This window comes from Cololabis saira, chromosome 1 (assembly GCF_033807715.1).
Source record: "Cololabis saira isolate AMF1-May2022 chromosome 1, fColSai1.1, whole genome shotgun sequence".
In the NCBI taxonomy this organism is placed as follows: domain Eukaryota; kingdom Metazoa; phylum Chordata; class Actinopteri; order Beloniformes; family Belonidae; genus Cololabis; species Cololabis saira.
Window position 1 is genome coordinate 25,049,860 of NC_084587.1, and position 18,497 is coordinate 25,068,356.

Consider the following 18,497-nt stretch of genomic DNA (forward strand, 5'->3'; position numbering starts at 1 on the left):
AGGATGCCCTTGAAAATAAAAAATCAAAACAATTTTTTTTTTTTTATGATGTTCATGATTAAGTTTTAATGTTTATGTGGGGGTATGTGTGTGCTGTGTCGGTATTAAAGTGAGGATGTGTGTGAAAATGACCAGATGTGTTTCTAACCATGAATGTTTGAGTTTTTCTATGTAAAATGTTGATATTATTATGTAAAGCACTTTGCGTTATTAGTGTATGAAAAGTGCTATATAAATAAAGTTTGATTTGATTTGATTTGTTAGTCAAATAAGTGGGATGGAAAAACACAAGGAATCGACACAGGGATCAGCGCTTGGAGTAGGAAGATGGACAAACAAACTGGCAAAGGAAAAGAGAATGCAGGGCTGCAGGTACAGACTCACAAGCAAGCTGACAAGACCTCATGTAAAAAAGAACTGGACAAACTGTGTTAATCGTATGGGCAAATGCGAGGAATGATTGATCCCAGCAACTAGCTGGAACATGCCCACATTACCTTTGTCACCATGAATGAGCATTTTCAGATCAGCTTAGCGCGTGCTAACCTAGGATGTTAACTATCATTACCTTGCATTTATTCTGATTTCTTCTGTACGGTCGCTATAAATTCAGATGATGTTACAGCCACAACAGTTTAAGCAAGTGCTGCCAGAGCTGAAACGAGAACTGCTGGAGCTCCAGTGGAACACGTTTTGGACCTTCGACGAATTAGTTGAGCCAGGTCCTCGGCCAATTGAACAAACCGTTTCATCCTGCATTTGTGCTTTGTCTGGATTTTTAAGAACTATCGGAGATCAAACAAGCTTTCATTTGGCAAGAGGCAGAGTAGCCAGTCCACTACAAAGCTATTACAGAGACCTAGGAGACAAACAACCATGCACTCTCTCACTGCACGGCCAATTTCCAATCACATATCAGCCTAATATGCATGTTTTTTGGACTTTGATGGGAAGCTGGAGGGCCTGACAATGACTCACACTTGCACAAGGAGAACAGCAGAAATTAAAAACTCAGGATCATCTTTCCATTGCGCAACAGCTATGAAAACCCAGCTACTCTGTCACTGGGAAATGGTGTCTTAATGTTAATATCACAGAGGGAAAGACAAGTACTTGGAAAAAACTACAATATAGTTCCTAAGAATTGAATCTCTTTCTGTATCTCTTAGCTCGGCACAACTAGAATTCTAATGCAAAGATAGCGTGGAAAGATTATAGTAATGTAATTAGTTCACATTGATCTGTTTATTTTATTGTTTTTGTTCTCTCACCCTTTCATCCAAGTTTGAACCCAAATCCTTTGCATAGCAGGCAACTAGACAGCATTAAAGCTTACAACAAGATGAAAAATATTGTGCAAATATGACTCGTTATACTTCATTGTGTGATAAAATGGTGGATTTGGTATTTCAGTCGGTATGTTTTGAACTAATCACCATAAAATCAGCATATGCAGTGCAATACAGAATATCGTCACAGTGAAAAACATGTATTATATGTTGTAAGCTTTGGCTTATGGGCACACTTTTATGTACAGCTTATGAAATCTGATCTTGTTCGATATAAACAATCATCATAGTAACATACAGTATGACTAAAAAAAAGAGAGAAAAGAAAAGAAAGGCAGGAAAGGTCCCGTTTAAAAATGCAGAATCTCTACTGTTCTCAGGGCTGATAAAGAAAAACAGTGTGTCTACAACAGCATTTGAATGCACCGCTGTGATCCACCTGGGGACATCTCTAGGGGCAGCCATCTTATTTGGATTATGAACCAGTGAATAACAAAGAGCTTAAAAACTGCAAGGCAATCCGAGTTAAATTTAGTTTCTAAGCAGGAAAAGTGGTTTATAGATTTCCCTAGGGACAGAGTAGACTTCTTCTCAATTGCCATGCATAAGGAAAAAAGTGTACTAATCTATTTGAGGTGTTTCATTCTACCTTTTACTTGCGTGCTGTCTTAAAGCAACAACACCGATAAATAATGCAGTGCGGTTCACTCTCCAGATATAGCAATATATGGATGTTTTGTATCATCTCTTAGGTAATTGCGGAAGCTTCTACAACAGTAGGGCTTTGCTGAGCTAATCTCCTACTTTGCCAGGGGCAACAGAAAACTATTTTCAGAGCCCAGCAGTTTGTTTGCAGCTTAGGGGGAAATGTAAATTGTTTATTATTACACTTCCCATAAGTTCATACATGATTTTTCTAAATGCGCCATTGTTTTTGTTACAATATCTAAAAAGAATAAAGGTTAATCTGAAAAGTTCTGCTTTTTTTTGTGGTCATTTTGAAATAATGCAGTCTCTTGTTGCGCAGGAGGTCATTTCTGCTACCGGTTCAGGGGAGGTTTGTTGTGTTTGTCTTTAAAACACTTCAGCAGGGTGGATATTGAATTATTTCAATCTCGCTTACAGTTAAGCCTTGCCTCAGGATTCAGATTGTACACTGATAAGGTGGTGGGAGAAACAGATACCTGGGTGCTCTATTGCTGCAGGCACATTACAAATTATCTAAATCTTTTCCCAATCTCCATTCACTTTCAAGTCACAGTGAACGCAAGGCTTAGAACATTAGCCACAGGCAAAGAAAGAGTAACCCAGTCAGCAATCCAGTTTGTGCCCGAGCTGAAATTCTGTACGCAACACAAGGACCGTCCATAGCCAGTTCACATGATTTCAGAGGGAAACTGAGACTGCCAGTGGATTATTTGATTATATGACTCTGGTACTATGAAGCATTGAGACTGAAGTATGAGACAGAGTTTCACACCAACAGGGTACAGGTTGCAGAGATGCGAGTAAGCTGTCATGCTTTCAGGCTGTTTGCAGCTACTGTACTCTGGTGAAAGACAGAGAGAATGAAAGAACCTGGATGTTATCTCTGAAATAACTGAATTTTACTAACCGTTCTATGTGATGCTCATGTTACGGGTCCGATATGTATCAAAACACATGGGGTAAGATACAGTTCAGGGAGAAATCCAAATTTTTCAGAACAAATCTGTGATGATTTGATGCTCTCTGATACAGTTAATTTAACATAACTTTTTGTCTTCGACATCTATTTGTCATTCGAAATAAAAAGGTGTGCTAATGGATGACCCACCTGCGGGGGACAGGAGAAAGGAAAAAAAAAACATCAACACTCCCAGTAAGTTGTACATGATTTAAGATACAGCCTGATTGACTAGGGAAGAAGACATAAAACAAATCTCAAACAGTAGAGACATTTGGGTCTAATCTAGACTATTTTTAGACACTTATGACTCAGGTTCCAGAGTTCATTAACAGAGCTAATTTTCAATTTTGGGACGTTGTATGAAGCAGTAGTAGCCCAAGAACATTATGCACCACTTATGATACCTATGATCTGATAGAAACACTTATGACCCCATGAAGCGCTGGATATGAATAAAGGTTTTTAAAAAAGGCATCCAAAGGCCATGCTTTACACCTTTACCCTCAGACCTGTGATCAAATCAGGGACGTTGTTAGGCCTATTTCAGAAGGGGTTCAGTCTAGCCATGAGTTCAACAAAATGTACGTGTGATACAAAGTAATGATATTAAAGCTATTAAGTACTTCAGACAGAAATTACACAGATACAGTATACAGTATGTACACTCTTCAAACAGACAGCAAACTTCACTGTGTGCAGAAAAACAGGCGTCAGTGGGAAAAATTGACAACTCTTGTTTTGTGTGTGTGTGTGTGTGTGTGCGTGTGTGGGGGGGGGGGGGGGGGGGGGGGGGGCTTCCTCCACAGGCCACCTGATGGCTTTTGTCTCCGCTTTTTCATGCAAATGTTACCTACCACTCCGACCTGAATTAACACCTGCCAAGATAAATCTGACTTGCTTACATGGTGCCATACCACCTATGCTACCAAAAGGAATGGCCATATTAACACAATCTACACAAAGACACACAAGTGGTGTTAAACCCCTGGTGAGAAATTGTTCTACAGAAACACTGCTGTTTCTGCCTGCTGTGTTTCAGTCGGGAGGCAAGAAACTTCACCTGAAGGCTGAGGTAGCCCATAGCACTTGGGAATAATAAGTAACACGGAGTTAAAGTAGATTCTGTAATTAGCAGTTTCATTGTGCTGCAATCCGTAAGGACTCTAGTCTTTGGATTGCACAATCAGATATCTGTTTTCCTCACATCCGAATATATTATGCTAGGCCTCATTTTTGTGTAATTGAGTTTGATTTTATCTTTTTAATTCACTGGTAAACTGCATTGTATGACAGTGTTTTTTTTGTACTCTGATATGCGGATGCTTCTTTTATACCCAATCCTGGCACCAGTTAATTTGGTCAAATTTGGTCATTTTGGTAAATTTGACCGTGGAGCACCCAAGGGTAAAAGTTAAAGATTTTATGTGCTTCAAATAGCTGCTAATCTAGGGCTATGGTCTTTTATGTGAATGTTTGCCAAAAGCTGAAGGGGGAATGGGTCACGACTCAGCCAACTGGTCCTAGCATGCTTAACTTAACAAGTTTAGCATATCAACTCAACTTAACTCAACTTCCTTTTATATATATATTGAGATTGGCTGGTGCAGTAATGTAAACAAATGTGTTACTTCTTGAGTACCTTATCACTGATTCATAAAATCATCACAATTCATCTGAGCCATCATTCAGGAAAATTGAAAGTTTCTAAAAAGAGATAGGAGGCAAACTGGAATGACCATCCATCCATTCTCCACCGCTTATCTGTTCCTGGGTCGCGGGGGCAGCAGTCTCAACACGATACCCAGACTTCCTTCAACCCAGACACTTCCTCCAGCTCTTCCGGGGGGAGTCCGAGGCGTTCCCAGGCCAGCCGAGAGACATAGTCTCTCCAGTGGTCCTGGGTCTGCCCCGAGGTCTCCTCCCGCCTGGAACACCTCCCTAGGGAGGCGTCCAGGAGGATCCGGTACAGATGTCCAAGCCACCTCGGCTGACTCCTCTCAATGTGAAAGAGCAGCGGCTCTGGAATGACAACAAGCTCAATCAAGGAGCAGGTGATGCTTTGATCAATACAAGGCACATCTATGAAAAAATTTGTGAAAAAAATCTATGGAAATTTCTATTGGAAAAAAAATTGCCGAAATCCTCTGCAAAAGATGCTCCTATAGAGGCTGATCGCAAAATCTATCATTCAGACCAATTTGTACTAAACAGGACACGTTAGAATCTACAATCTCTTCTTTAAAAGCACCCTATGTAAATGTGGCCACTTCAGACCCAAGGGGGCAGTTAATCATGAGTGAGTTCATGTGTTAGCCCCTGGCGTTCAAGACGTAAACTTACTAATATGTATCGTAACCACCCCTTTCCTTTCTCCTCTTATCTCCTTCTCCCCCAAATGCGTTAGTACCTTGGACTTCTGATTCCCTCATCCATCGTGCAACATGACCTTAAGTTGTTTATTAAGAGATGTACTTTCAGCATTATTGTCAAATGTAGAGTCCACTCTCAGCAAAAGCGACTTCTAAATTTAAATGCACAAAGGTAGACCGAATATTTCAATGAATCACAGCACCTGTAGTGGGACAAAGTGGTAATACAAGGCTTTATAGTCTCTCCTCACTGTTTAGCACTGTGTTTTCTGAGGTTGTTTTGTAAACAGTTGTTTTTCATATACTTAGATTATTTTTACTGATTGTGTATTTCCTACATACCTTCAAACTGGGAAATAAACAGGATTAGTGTCTGAAAGCAGTAAAAGTTAAGAGAGACATGTGTCCTGCTGCAAGTCGTCTGCGGGATTCAGTCCCCCTTAATCCTCGCTCTGCTTGGGTTCGCAAAGATGTTAGAGTGCATGTGTGGAGAGGCATAATTCCTTCTATTGTGCTTACCGATTTTCATTTGATGTCTAAGTGTCGATGTCTATGTGGTTCATTTAATCTGTTATTCAGAAGCTAGAGAAGTTTCCCACTATACATCCATAAGGTCTGTGAGGCAGGAGGACCTGACCCCGAGCAACCAGGACTGCAAACACTTTGTAAGATCAAAGCAGTGGAACCAGCCCTGGGCATCACCTGACCTGAATTCAATTAAAGCTTTACAGGCAGATCAGAGAGCAAGCAAAGAAAGTAAAGAACAGTTTCAGATACTCAACAATGTAATGGACCAAACCCAGAGAGAAAGAGAACAGGGAAAGACTGGAGTAAAGACGAGAGATGAAATTTTACACATTTGTTCTCTCAGACAAAAGCCCCCGCCCTCTCTGTCATACAAATGACACACACAGAGCCCAAAGGTCTCATCCGCTCACTCAGCCTGTGGGCATATGCTACTTTAATGAGCCAGTGCTGAATGGACATTAGGCAGAAATTCTCACGCTGTTGCACTGGCTCCAACCACCCTCTCTACTCTGGCATTTCTTGGCAGCCACTTCACAGCATGGTGTGGAGTTTAGCTGTTATCCACATGTTCCAGGAGCCAAATGAAGACATTTACTTCTCTGAAGGGCATTCAATGATCACCATTACATCGATGGTTTTGTGAGGGTCACGACAGCATGATTAATAAACAGGATGAGAACTTAGGAAGATTTTTTTTTTAAATACAAAAAAACGTGCTCTTTGAGGTGGTGGTTTATATTGTAGTCAGAATAAATACAATACACTAAGCTGTGCACATACGGACAATTGATCTTTGCTGCGTGAGCAATTTCTTAAGGTGCAGGTGTCAGGGTTTGAGCTCTCATCTACTTTCAAACTCTCTGATGACTTTCAAACACTTTTGGCATGGAAATGAATCCTTAGCATGTGTCAAAATATCTTCTCAAATAAGTTGTTTGTGTAAAAATTGCATTAGCAGCAACGCTTGGGGAGAAAACATGCAGGAAACCATTATAATGAATTCGTCAGACTGAGGAATTTATCAAATTATCAGATAAGCAGAGGGTAAGAACAAAAGCACACAAGCTTAGAAGTGCAGACAGCACTTTCACCTTCAGCAGATGGTGTGATCTCATCTCACTCCGCCCCCTCTGTCGTTCTTTTACTATTCCCGAGGAAGAGCAACGGGCAAGAAAATCACTATGTCTTTACCACTCCAGTCCGCCTGCGGGCTCCTCTAATGATCGCGATATTTCCGGTATCACCTGAAGACAGACAGGACACTAAAAGCGATGCCACCCCACCTGTACCCGTTGTGGAGGAAAAGGCGCAGCGCAAACCGCAGCCCGGAGCCGCGCTCCGCACAGCCATGCGTGATCACTCCAGACAGGTCTGCGTGAGGGACTGAAGAGGAACAAAGTGAACGATTCTCCCCGATTCTCCCTGGATCTTTTATCTGAGAGATGGTTGCAAGAAATATTTACCAAACAACTGTCTGGATTTATGTGAAGTAAACTTTTGGAGCGACAGCCGGGATTAGTGCAGTTTGATCTGGTGAGTATAATCCTGGGTGATATTCAGCAAATCTGATGTATTTAGGGATTTTTTTTATTTTTTATTTTTTTACAAAAACAACAAACAAACAAACTTTTATCAACTCAACTCGGGAAGGTGTCAAAGAGTGTTTCCCTCCAACTTCTAGATATAAGTAAAATATAATTGCGCACTGGTGGCGAAGCAAGAGGACGCAAATGCGCAGGAGTTGTACATGTTGACAAGTTGTCAAGACCTAAAGGCTGATTTATGGTTCCGCGTTAAACCAACGCAGAAATTACGCCGTAAGCCTGCGCCGTACGGCGCGCGTCGCCGCGTACCCTACGCCGTAGGTTACGCCGTACCCTACGGCGTAATTCTGCGTCGATTTAACGCGGAGCCATAATTAAGGCTTAAGCAGCAGCGGCACAGGCTTTCTGGGCTTCTTGGATTTTCTGGGCTTCCTGGGCTTCCTGGGCTTCCTGCAGGCGCTTGAGCTGGAGCTGGTCCGGACCAGAGCAGGCAGACAGCGCCATCAGTCGCACGGCAGACACACTCCTGCGCTCATGCACAGACGCTGCCACAGCTTCTGTACAAATGTACAAGCTCAGTACAAATACAATAAAATAAGAGAGAAATAAAATAATTAAAAACAAATTAAAATAAAATAATAATAATAATAATAATATCAATAGTTCGAATACACAAATAAACAAATCACCATTAAACCGCTTCACCAATCGCTTATCATTAGCAAATTGATCATCACTGGGGATGCCCGTTACAGCCATTTTTTTCAGCAAAGGCTGAATACATTTTTGGCTAAGTGGAGATTAAATTGTTTATCATACGCCAGGAAGTCGTGCACAATAACACGTTGAGGGAGCTTAATTGAGTGCCGGAGGGGTAAATATTGATCAAGTTAATTTTGTCTGGAAGGTGACATTATTGTTATGGGTTTCCTACTGGGATTATACGCAAAGTCAACGGGGGAAAACAAAATGTCAACAATTGCAGCCTATAGAAAAAAACACAGAAAGAGTCACCTTTCAAGGTAAATAAAAGTCGGAGATGTATTCTTTACAAAATGTGTAATAAGTGTGGTCCCCGTCCCAAACAAAAAGGTAAATGTATGCGATTTCAATTTCTTATAATTAAATAGTATGAAGGAAAGAGCAGGTTTTTGGAAGGGCATCACTTGAGCATGAAAGATACAAAAGAAAGAAAGAAAGAAAATGCAAAGTAACTCTAGTCAAGGTCCCTGGTCGTGGTTTCTCCTGCTGCCGGCCGGTAAGTAGATCCGGCCGTGCGCAGCGCGGAGAGATACGGTGCGCTCCAGTGAGAGAGAAAGAGAAGCGGAGAGAAGAGACTGCTGCTGCTGGCAGATGGACTAGCAGAGAGGAGACAAGTCCACGTATTACCATGCCGACATTTGGACTACATAAAACATATGCAAAACCTCCCAATCTACGAGACTAATAACAGTAGAGGTATGTGAGTCGTTTTTCTCGTGGATTCTTGCTGGTTTTCTTAAGTTATCCGCGCACTGGCACGTCTGTAACGCGTAAAAAAAAAAAGTTGAGATCGGTTAGGACTCCGACCGTGAGCTTGCGTGCTTTCTCTGCCTCTTTGGGGAAGTTTATTCTCAACCAGAACTTGCGTTTTATTATCGTTTTCAACTGCACGGCAATTTGCATATCATTCAATGAGTAGTTAATACTTTTTTAATTGTATTTTTTTATTTTAGTTGAAAGGTGCGGGTGGCTTTTCAGAGCGAATCTCTGCTCTGCGCTCGGCTGCCATCGTTTCAAGATGTGAACGGTTCTAGTTGGGGGATGGGGTTTGAAACGAAACGCTCTCCAGCCTCCTAACTTATTTTTTCACAGACGGTTAACTTTGTTTTTTCTTTATGAAAACCCCCGTTAAGCTTTTCTTGCCTGCTTTTCTTGCCAGAAAAAAGGCTGCACATTTCGCTCTGCGTGTCTAAAATATGAGCTACAAGTTGTGTGTGGAGTTTGAATTTTTATAATGGTTGCCCACAAGGAGATGATTCTTTTGTACCTGCAGGCAGTAGTTTGAGAGTTAAAGGTGAAGTAGGCACAACCGTGTTACTTATTAACCCTACATAAAACTTAATAACTAAGCCCTGCTCGGGTCATTATGCTGCACCCAAAGTAAATAATTTAGCATTTTATTCAAAGCATTGGTGCGCAGACATAGCGACGTCTTGCTTTTATTGGTCTTTGTATGGAGACCAGCACCGCGAGCCAGGCGCTGTAAAGCGGCTGTAAACGAATGAAGATGTCATTTTAAAGCAGTTTCACAGTAATCTAAGTGCTGATCTTGTGCTTTAGAGAGATTGTAAAGACAAACCTTATGTTTAGTGTTCCTGCTTTTTTTTTTAAATGTGACTTTCTGTTCAATATAATTTCACAAAACTCTGAAGCCACAGTCATCTCATTGGACTTTGTGGGTACAGTAACAGCTGTAATAACTATAGAAATACTAAACTAAAGAAATATATGTGTATGTGTGTGTGTGTGTGTGCGTGTATATATATATATATATATATATATATATATATATATATATATATATATATATATATATATATATATATATATATATATATATAATGTATCTGTGTAGGACATTCATTAGGAAGAGTCAAATTAATGGTTGTTTCTGGAGGAGGTTGCACTAAATACCGACTTTTCCTTGGGTACTTATTTTGTGTAGTGTCATACTATGTACTTATTATCTTAAAGTCAATTGGTATGGATTTTTCTGTGGCTGGTGATGCATATTATTGGAGAATTGTCCAATAATTGTCCAACTGATTAATTGGTGTAACTCTAAAATTCTTGCTGCTTTTTCTCCCTGTATCCTAAGATATAAACTCAATAAATATCAACAAGTCTTGGATTGCCTAAAAATGAAGCACAATCCTGCATATTTATGCATTGATCCAAATATTTGAATATCTGGATAGCCGATCGTTAGGTACACACCTGGTTTTAAATCTGGGCATTCTAGACTTGGATGTTTGGAGAAAAAGGAAAGGAAACGGAAAAAAAAATCACACCAGAAAAGATTTACCTGTTTAAAGCATCGTCCACATAACTATCCATTGGCTTGAAACAGGAGGATGTAAAGAGGGTGCCTTGCTGTGTTGTAATGTTCTGATTAAACCAGATTAAACCAGAAAGTATTTTGATGCTGGAGTATTGGTGGGATTTTAAGAAAGAATAATAAAAATAAAAACAGGGCTGTGCATGTCTATCTGAATGGTCAAATGTATTACTGATGTTCACAATGTGAATGAGTGGTTCTTAAAACATATAATAATGCACCCCCTATAGCAATTTTTTTTTGTGATATCAATATTGCATGGCTTAATCTCATGATTATAATACATTGTAGATATATTCTACAGCACTAATGTAAGCACATTTGCACCCACACAAATTAAATATCTATTTGTTTATATGCTTCCAGTGCCGCTAGTACAAACTCATTAAGTGTTTCAGTGTTAGGCATTGCTCATAAGTGACATCTGGCATTGTGCAGATATCTAAGCAGGGCAGCCTTAGATCTCGTCACCTGACCTCCTGCTGTACTGCGTCTTATTTTCACATGGAACCAATTTAGCCACTTTTCAACCTGGTTATCACTTGCCATGACATTCAGAGCAGTCTTGTTGTTTGCAGTTATTTTCTTAATTGTAATCACAGCTGATATAATCTCCTATGTGCATGTGCCTGATATAAACACTGAAATTCCAACTGTTTTTTTTTTTTCTTTCTAGGTGGTTCGGTGAAGATCACAGTACGATAATGGGGAAGCGGCTACTTGTGCTGCTCCTGCAGCTTTTCTATAGTTGTGTGGAGAACCAAAGGATTGCAAGGGCCGCCTCCATTCAGTTTACCCACTCTGTTTACAATACCACTATATATGAGAACTCTGCAGCTAAGACTTACTTAGAGAGTCACACCAAGATGGGGATCTATTTCGCAGACCCAACATGGGAGATACGGTACAAAATCATCTCGGGAGACAATGAGAACTTATTCAAAGCAGAGGACTACCAACTAGGAGACTTCAGTTTTTTGCGTATAAGGACCAAAGGAGGCAGCACAGCCATTCTGAACAGGGAAGTTAAAGACCACTATATGCTTACTGTTAAAGCTTCAGAGAGGAACACCAATTTGGAGTGTCGCGCTAGAGTGAAGGTGCAGGTACTAGACACCAATGATCTGAGGCCTCTCTTCTCACCAACGTCCTATAGCATCTCTCTACCAGAGAACACAGCCATACGCTCAAGTGTGGCCAAGGTCATGGCAACTGATGCAGACATCGGTACAAACGGAGAATACTATTACAGTTTCAGGGAGTGGACGGACATGTTTGCTGTACATCCAACAAGTGGTGTGGTGACACTGACTGGCAAACTGGACTACTCTGAGACAAAGCTGTACGAGTTGGAAATCCTGGCAGTGGACAGAGGGATGAAGCTGTACGGCAGCAGTGGGTTCAGTAGTATGGCCAAACTTGCCGTTAGGGTGGAGCAGGCCAATGAGCATGCACCTGTAATCACGGCAATAACCCTGGCGCCCTCTGATGCAGACCATGACCCTACATATGCCATTGTGACGGTGGAAGACAAAGACCAAGGACCAAACGGAGAGATAGCATCTTTGAGTATTGTGGCCGGTGACCCTCTTCAGCAGTTCAAGGCTGTAAGAACCAGCCCTGGGAGCAAGGAGTACAAAATAAAAGCCGTCAAAGATGTGGACTGGGACAGCCAACCTTTTGGTTACAACCTCACATTACAGGCAAAAGACAAAGGCACCCCACCTCAATTCTCATCAGCTAAATTGGTACATGTTACCTCTGCTCAATTCCAAAAGGGTCCTCCTGTATTTGAAAAGGCAGTTTACAGAGTCAATCTGAGTGAATTTGCCCCGCTTCACACACCTGTCACTATGGTAACAGCTGTGCCCAAGTATCCTCATCTACAATATGCTTTTAAACACAGCCCCGACAAGAACAGATTTACCATCAATCCAGATACTGGCTTAATTAGCACAACAGGACCAATCAATGCTAATACTTCCCCCCCACAATTTGAAATAGAAGTGATCACTAGTGACAGAAAAGCAACCACAAAAGTGATTGTTGATGTGATCGATGTAAATAATAATGCGCCTGAGTTTCAGCAGACATCTTACAAGGCCAGTGTTGATGAGAATGTACCTGTTGGGACCAGTGTGGTAACAGTGAAAGCCACTGATCTAGACAGAGGGGAGAATGGTTATGTGACCTACAGCATTACCAATCTCACTCCCCAGCCATTTGTCATCAACTACTTCTCTGGTGTCATCAGTACTTCAGAGGTCCTCGATTATGAGCTCATGCCCAGGATTTATAACCTCAAAGTCAGGGCATCAGACTGGGGCTCTCCTTTCCGCAGGGAGGTAGAGGCATCAGTAACCATAATGCTCAACAACCTGAATGACAATAAGCCCTTGTTTGAAAATGTTGACTGTGAAGTGACTGTCCCCAGAGATCACGGCGTGGGAGAGCAGATAACAACAGTATCTGCTATAGATGCTGATGAGCTGCAGCTTGTGCGCTACATTATAAAAGCTGGAAATGATCTTGATCTGTTTGAACTGAACCCAAACTCTGGCCTGCTTTCACTAAAACACCCGCTGAGTGAGGGAGAGGCAGCTAAAGTATCCTTTCATCATTTACAGATTGTAGCGACTGATGGCGAACACGAGACTCAGCCAATGATCATGAACATAACCGTCATCACTGCACGCAAGCCTGTCCAGCTAAAATGTGTCGAAACAGGTGTTGCTACTATGTTGGCTGAAAAACTACTTCAGGGCAGCAAAATACACACCCAAACTGAGCCGGATGATAACTTTATGGACTTTCACTCAATTAACCGGTATGCTCCTCAGTTTGTTGATGCTTTCCCGAGTGTTATCGAAGTTAAAGAGGACCTCCCCGTTGGAGCCCGAATTGTCCATTTAAGTGCCACAGACTCAGATAGCGGCTTCAATGGCAAATTAGTGTACGTTATATCAGGAGGGGACACAGAAAGCTGCTTTACTGTAGACATGGAAACAGGTTGGCTTTTGGTTTATTCCCCTCTTGATCGGGAAACGACAGACCACTACACCCTCAATATCACAGTTTATGATCTTGGAATACCACAGAAATCCTCATCACGCCTCTTGGATGTGAAAATCTTAGACGCCAATGATAATAGCCCTCAGTTTTTGCAAAATTCGTATTCAGTTGAAATAAGCGAGAGCACGCCTGTCGGGACAGATATTATCCAGGTAGATTCAACAGATAAGGATCAAGGTGATAACGGAATCATCAAATACTCAATTTTGGGAGGCACGGATCATTTTGTGATCAATGAGGGAACTGGTGTGGTGACTGTGACAAAACCATTGGATCGTGAGCGCTATCCATATTATAATTTGAAGATTGCAGCACGTGACCAGGCAGTTAGCGAGCCTCAGTTAGTGTCCACGGTACCTCTTAAAATCATCTTGGAAGATGTGAATGACAATCCACCTAAATTTGTTCCTCCCAACTACCGCGTGAAGGTGAGGGAGGACCTTCCTATTGGTACTGTAATTATGTGGCTGGAGGCTCATGACCCTGACGTCGGACCTTCCAGTCAAGTACGATACAGCCTTATTGATAATGGAGATGGAAATTTTGAGCTGGACAAACTCAGCGGTGCTCTTCGGATTGTTCAGAATCTGGACTATGAGAAAAAACAGGTGTATAATCTGACAGCTAAAGCTAAAGACAAAGGGAAGCCAATATCTTTGTCTACAACCTGCTTCATCGAGGTGGACGTGGTGGATGTGAATGAGAATCTCTACCGTCCTTTGTTCCGATCGTTTGTGGAAAAGGGATATATAAAAGAGGATGTTCCTGTTGGGACTTCTGTGATGACTGTTTCAGCTGAAGATGAGGACACAGGTCGAGATGGAGAAATCCAATACTCCATAAGAGATGGTTCAGGCCTGGGGAAATTCTCCATTGATGAGGAAACTGGTAAGTGTCTGTATTTGATAAAACTGCTTTGTTTTGAAATAATTATGCATGATGTTGAAAAGCTTGCATCAAAACCTTCTATGTACAGGTAACTGACTCTGGCATTCCAATCATTTTCTTTTTGATTGAAATGATGGTAGGAACAGATGGACCAGCTGTTTCTCAGATCTTTACAGACATTCCTGAGTAGTTACCATGGTACTAAGACATTTCTGTGTGATTTTAAATCTTTCTTTTCCTCATTTGTGCTCTCACAATGAATACACATTTTATGTTGTGTTTTTTTTTTTTTTTTAGAAAAAAGTTTTTTACATTTCTTAGTGGTTTTAAAAAACACATTTTAATTATAATGTTGATGAAAGGATCTGTTTGTGGATTCCCTGTCTAATAGAAATATGTTAATGCATACTCAGCTGCCTTGAATGATTTTAACAGCTGACTCAAATTAGCTCAAATTAAGCAGTCTGGAATTCTTGAAGGTCCAGAAGTCACCTGAGTTGGATGCAGTTGACCTATATTGGTGCCCTCATATTTGTACTGGCTTGTCATACTTTGGCATTTAAAGTTTTTCTTTTTCCCCAATTGTAATGAAAATTCTTCTGTGCGTTATACACATTTAACGTCTAAATAAAGCAGCAAAAATGTATATATAATAATACCCACTTGGCACATGAAACCCCATGTTGGAAATGCAGTTAATCAGTCTGCAGCTTTTCCTTTTTAAGAACTGTCTTGTAGCTTTAGGTTAGTGTTTATCGAGTGTGTTATATATGTGAATTATTCAACAAATTGACACAAAAGCTCTTCAGTGAACCTTTCTGACAAATACTTCCTTTTTTTGACTGATACATTTAGCGTAAAGAGTGGAACCTTTGTAAAAGGCACATGCTGCTGTTATCTGGTTTGCTATGATGGTGGATGCTGTGACACTTTGAACAAGTAACTGACTGCACTGATTACATGGCGGGAGAAGCTTTTTTGAACTGAACTGAGATGTAAGAGGGGAAAAAGGCAGATTAGAAGAAAAAACAGTCTCTTTTTCAGGTCTTTGGAGGGGTTAAACCCTTTATTTTTCCATTGGAAAAATCGGAATTGACAAAATCAGATTCGGCAGGTCACATTCAATCCAAAAAAAAAAAAGAAATCTGAAATGGCATGGACGCCAATAAAATCGCTATCAGTGGATCTTTAATTAAGTTACAATATTTTTACCGATTCTGATTTCTGAATGGAGGCTGCTGTCTGTTTGCTCCTCTAGGTTTAGTGACGTACCCTCTGTTGGCTTCATAACATTCAGCATGCTCAACAGGGTGATGCTGTCTGTGGTGTTGTATTAGGTTCTGTTTTTGTTGTTGTTCCTCCACATGACATCTTTGCTTCACGAGTTGTGCAAATTGCCTTCCTTGCTATTCTGTACTTACATTGAAAAACTTGCACAGCATTCTGCCCAGTGATTGACATTGTGATGTGCTTACTGAGAGGAAAATGTAAGTTTTGCATGTGATAAATTGACTGATTCCAGTTAGAATCAATCTGAAGAAAGTTCGACTCCAATCACCAGCCTATTGCTGTGTGCGTCTCTAGCGTAGTTATGTCTATTGGCAGACCCCTGGAATGAATAAAAGATGTACTATCAATTTTAAAGTTTATAAAGTGTCCTTGTGACCGATTTGACACAGCGTCAGTGTGAGATTTCCATAATCAACGTTGCATCGGTGTGAGAGGATTCCCACCATTACTACCCTGTTACATGCTGGCAATGATTAAGTGGGAAGTCAATAAGTCAAAAGTAAAGTAAAAGTAAAAGTAAAGAACAAATTTAAACGGCAACCAAATGCATGATATATACATACATATATACACATACACATAGTCCCTGAATCATATCTTTCCATGTGTCTAGATGTGTATCGGATCATCTTATGAGAGAGGAGTTACTTGTAGATTTGTAGATAAATCACAGTGACACATTTGGGTTTTCTTGCGATTCCCTTTTTTGAGTTTTGCAGCATTCGAGTCGCAACTAATTCTAGTCCTTTCATCTCGTTCTCCCTGATGCATGCAGTCACAGCAAGCTGTTAATTTTAATGGAGCCCAAATGAATGTTTGTGACTGTTGTCCATGTCTCACTTAAATCTAGTATAGGGCCAAGATTCTGGATCTTCTGTTCAATCCCAGAGGCCTTTATTAAGCGATTATCAAAAGGTGCAATGAAAGGATTGTCCTGGGTTGGGTCCTGTTATTATGGACTACATTTGAGGTCAGTAGACAACTAAATACACCCAAGGTGGCAATGCTCCTCCCATGATTTCATTAGATGAAGGGTGTGGTTTGTTAAGTGACCACATGTGTTTAGAATATTATGCGTCCAAAAGAAAAATATAGGCACGGGTGCACACCCTGCTATATACTCAGGGCTGCAGCTGCATGCTGTGCATTTTAACCAGAATGTTTCAAAATTAGAAAACAGCTTGTAAAGAGTTGAACAAAATCTACAGATTCTTTCTTCTGCTTTGCTTTGCATATACATGTGTTTGTGAAGAGTATGTGTGTCTGCAGTACGGTCTTTATCTTTGATGCAGCGCTTTGCTGGTTCCGTGTGTTTCACTTGCATTTTCCTTCAGTTCTCAAATTATGGAGTGAAAATAAGTTGTAAGCTACATCTTTGTCTTCATCTATTGTTTTCTGCAATCAGACAGCTCAGGCTCATGGCAACGCTTTTTCCAGACATTCTCCATGTTATTAAAAGCTCTGTGGTCACTGGAATGGTGCCACGTTAATTTAAACACACTCCTATCAAGCCTCTTCACTGGGCCCCTTTCCATTCTGGAAACCAAATATATACCTCCTTGTCCTTTCATCGGCAAGTTTGCTTAAAGATGATTTTTGACCTGTGATGACTAACCAGGCTAGAAAGGCTGAGAGCAACGGATAATAAAAGCTTTTAACATGGTTACATAGCACAAAGGACATCCTACTGTTAAGTCCAGGAACAATATTACCTTTTTCTTGACTTTCTTGACACCATTTTGTGCTTGGAAGGAAACAAACCTTTCTCTTAGCTAGAGATGGCTTTCATGCCATAAGCAGGTGGAAATTGATTTTCAAAGAGGGAAGTTGAAGGTTTTTCAAGTTTTGCTGCCAATTTTGAAAATGCAGCAAATGGTTTCTGCAAAAAGTTTCCACTGTTATGGTGCGATTTTAAAATGTCTTGGTGGTATATTTTAGTTTTATTTTTACTCAGTATTTATTTTTATGTATGCAGTTTGTGTTCCTAATTCCTGTTATCATGATACAAAAAAGTGACCATAAAGAGTCTGCTATGGTGTTTACACACTTTTTTAAGATCATGTAAATTACTCACAAAAAAATGCCTAGCAACAGTATCGGCAATTTCAATAAGTAGTTAATGGCATTAAGATAACAATAGAACCCTTGAACTTATTTCAGGTCAACCTCCGGTGTTGCTTGATACAGACTTGCAATAAAACAGCTCTTATCTAGAAAGCCTAAGCAAGTTTCCACTCCTCAAAGTGCACTTGACTCATCCTGACACACCTTACATCAGGCAATAATCAATAGATAAAAAAAAGCCAAGGTTTTCTCTAGTGAGCAATTCGTCTGTTCATTTTTACATTTACATTTAGTCATTTAGCAGACGCTTTTATCCAAAGCAAACTAAAGGTGAGGAGCAATATCCAAGCTTCAGTACAGTAAGAAAAACCAGAAGTAAGAAGGGAGAAACATTGAGAAACTTTAGATCCATTAAACTGCAATAAATACTTAATCTATTAAACAAAGACAGTCCTATAAAAACAGTACAAGAATTACACAGTCAGGACAAGTTAAGTATATTAGAGGTGTTCTTTGTTTGGAATAACGAAAGGTGATTGTGCAAGTCAAGGTGCTTTGTCCAAACATAGTACGATCCATATTTGTAGAAAAGTTTGGAATTTTTGAAAATGGTAAACTGCTTAGGTCTGTAATGCTTTTGATCCAGTTATTTGATATGAACCAACTACAAAGGACTATTTCTTT

At 40.4% G+C, this 18,497-nt stretch overlaps 1 protein-coding gene across 8 annotated transcripts in view; it reads left to right on the forward strand.

Annotated features, from left to right (window-relative positions):
- The first annotated feature begins 7,082 nt into the window (after positions 1–7,082).
- Positions 7,083–18,497, forward strand: part of fat1a (FAT atypical cadherin 1a) — an 86,069-nt gene continuing 74,654 nt past the window's right edge. For 3 of the 8 annotated variants that reach the window (XR_009782489.1, XR_009782490.1, XM_061719053.1), the window contains exons 1-2: positions 7,083–7,388; positions 11,176–14,459. Coding sequence is in view for 6 of the 8 variants with exons in the window: in XM_061719053.1 (XP_061575037.1) it covers positions 11,204–14,459 (3,256 nt within the window). In the remaining 2 variants the exon portion in view is untranslated. Of the gene's footprint in view, positions 7,389–8,726; positions 8,858–11,175; positions 14,460–18,497 lie in introns of those variants that run through there. The other 5 variants (XM_061719005.1, XM_061719030.1, XM_061719021.1 and 2 more) reach the window with 3 other exon arrangements.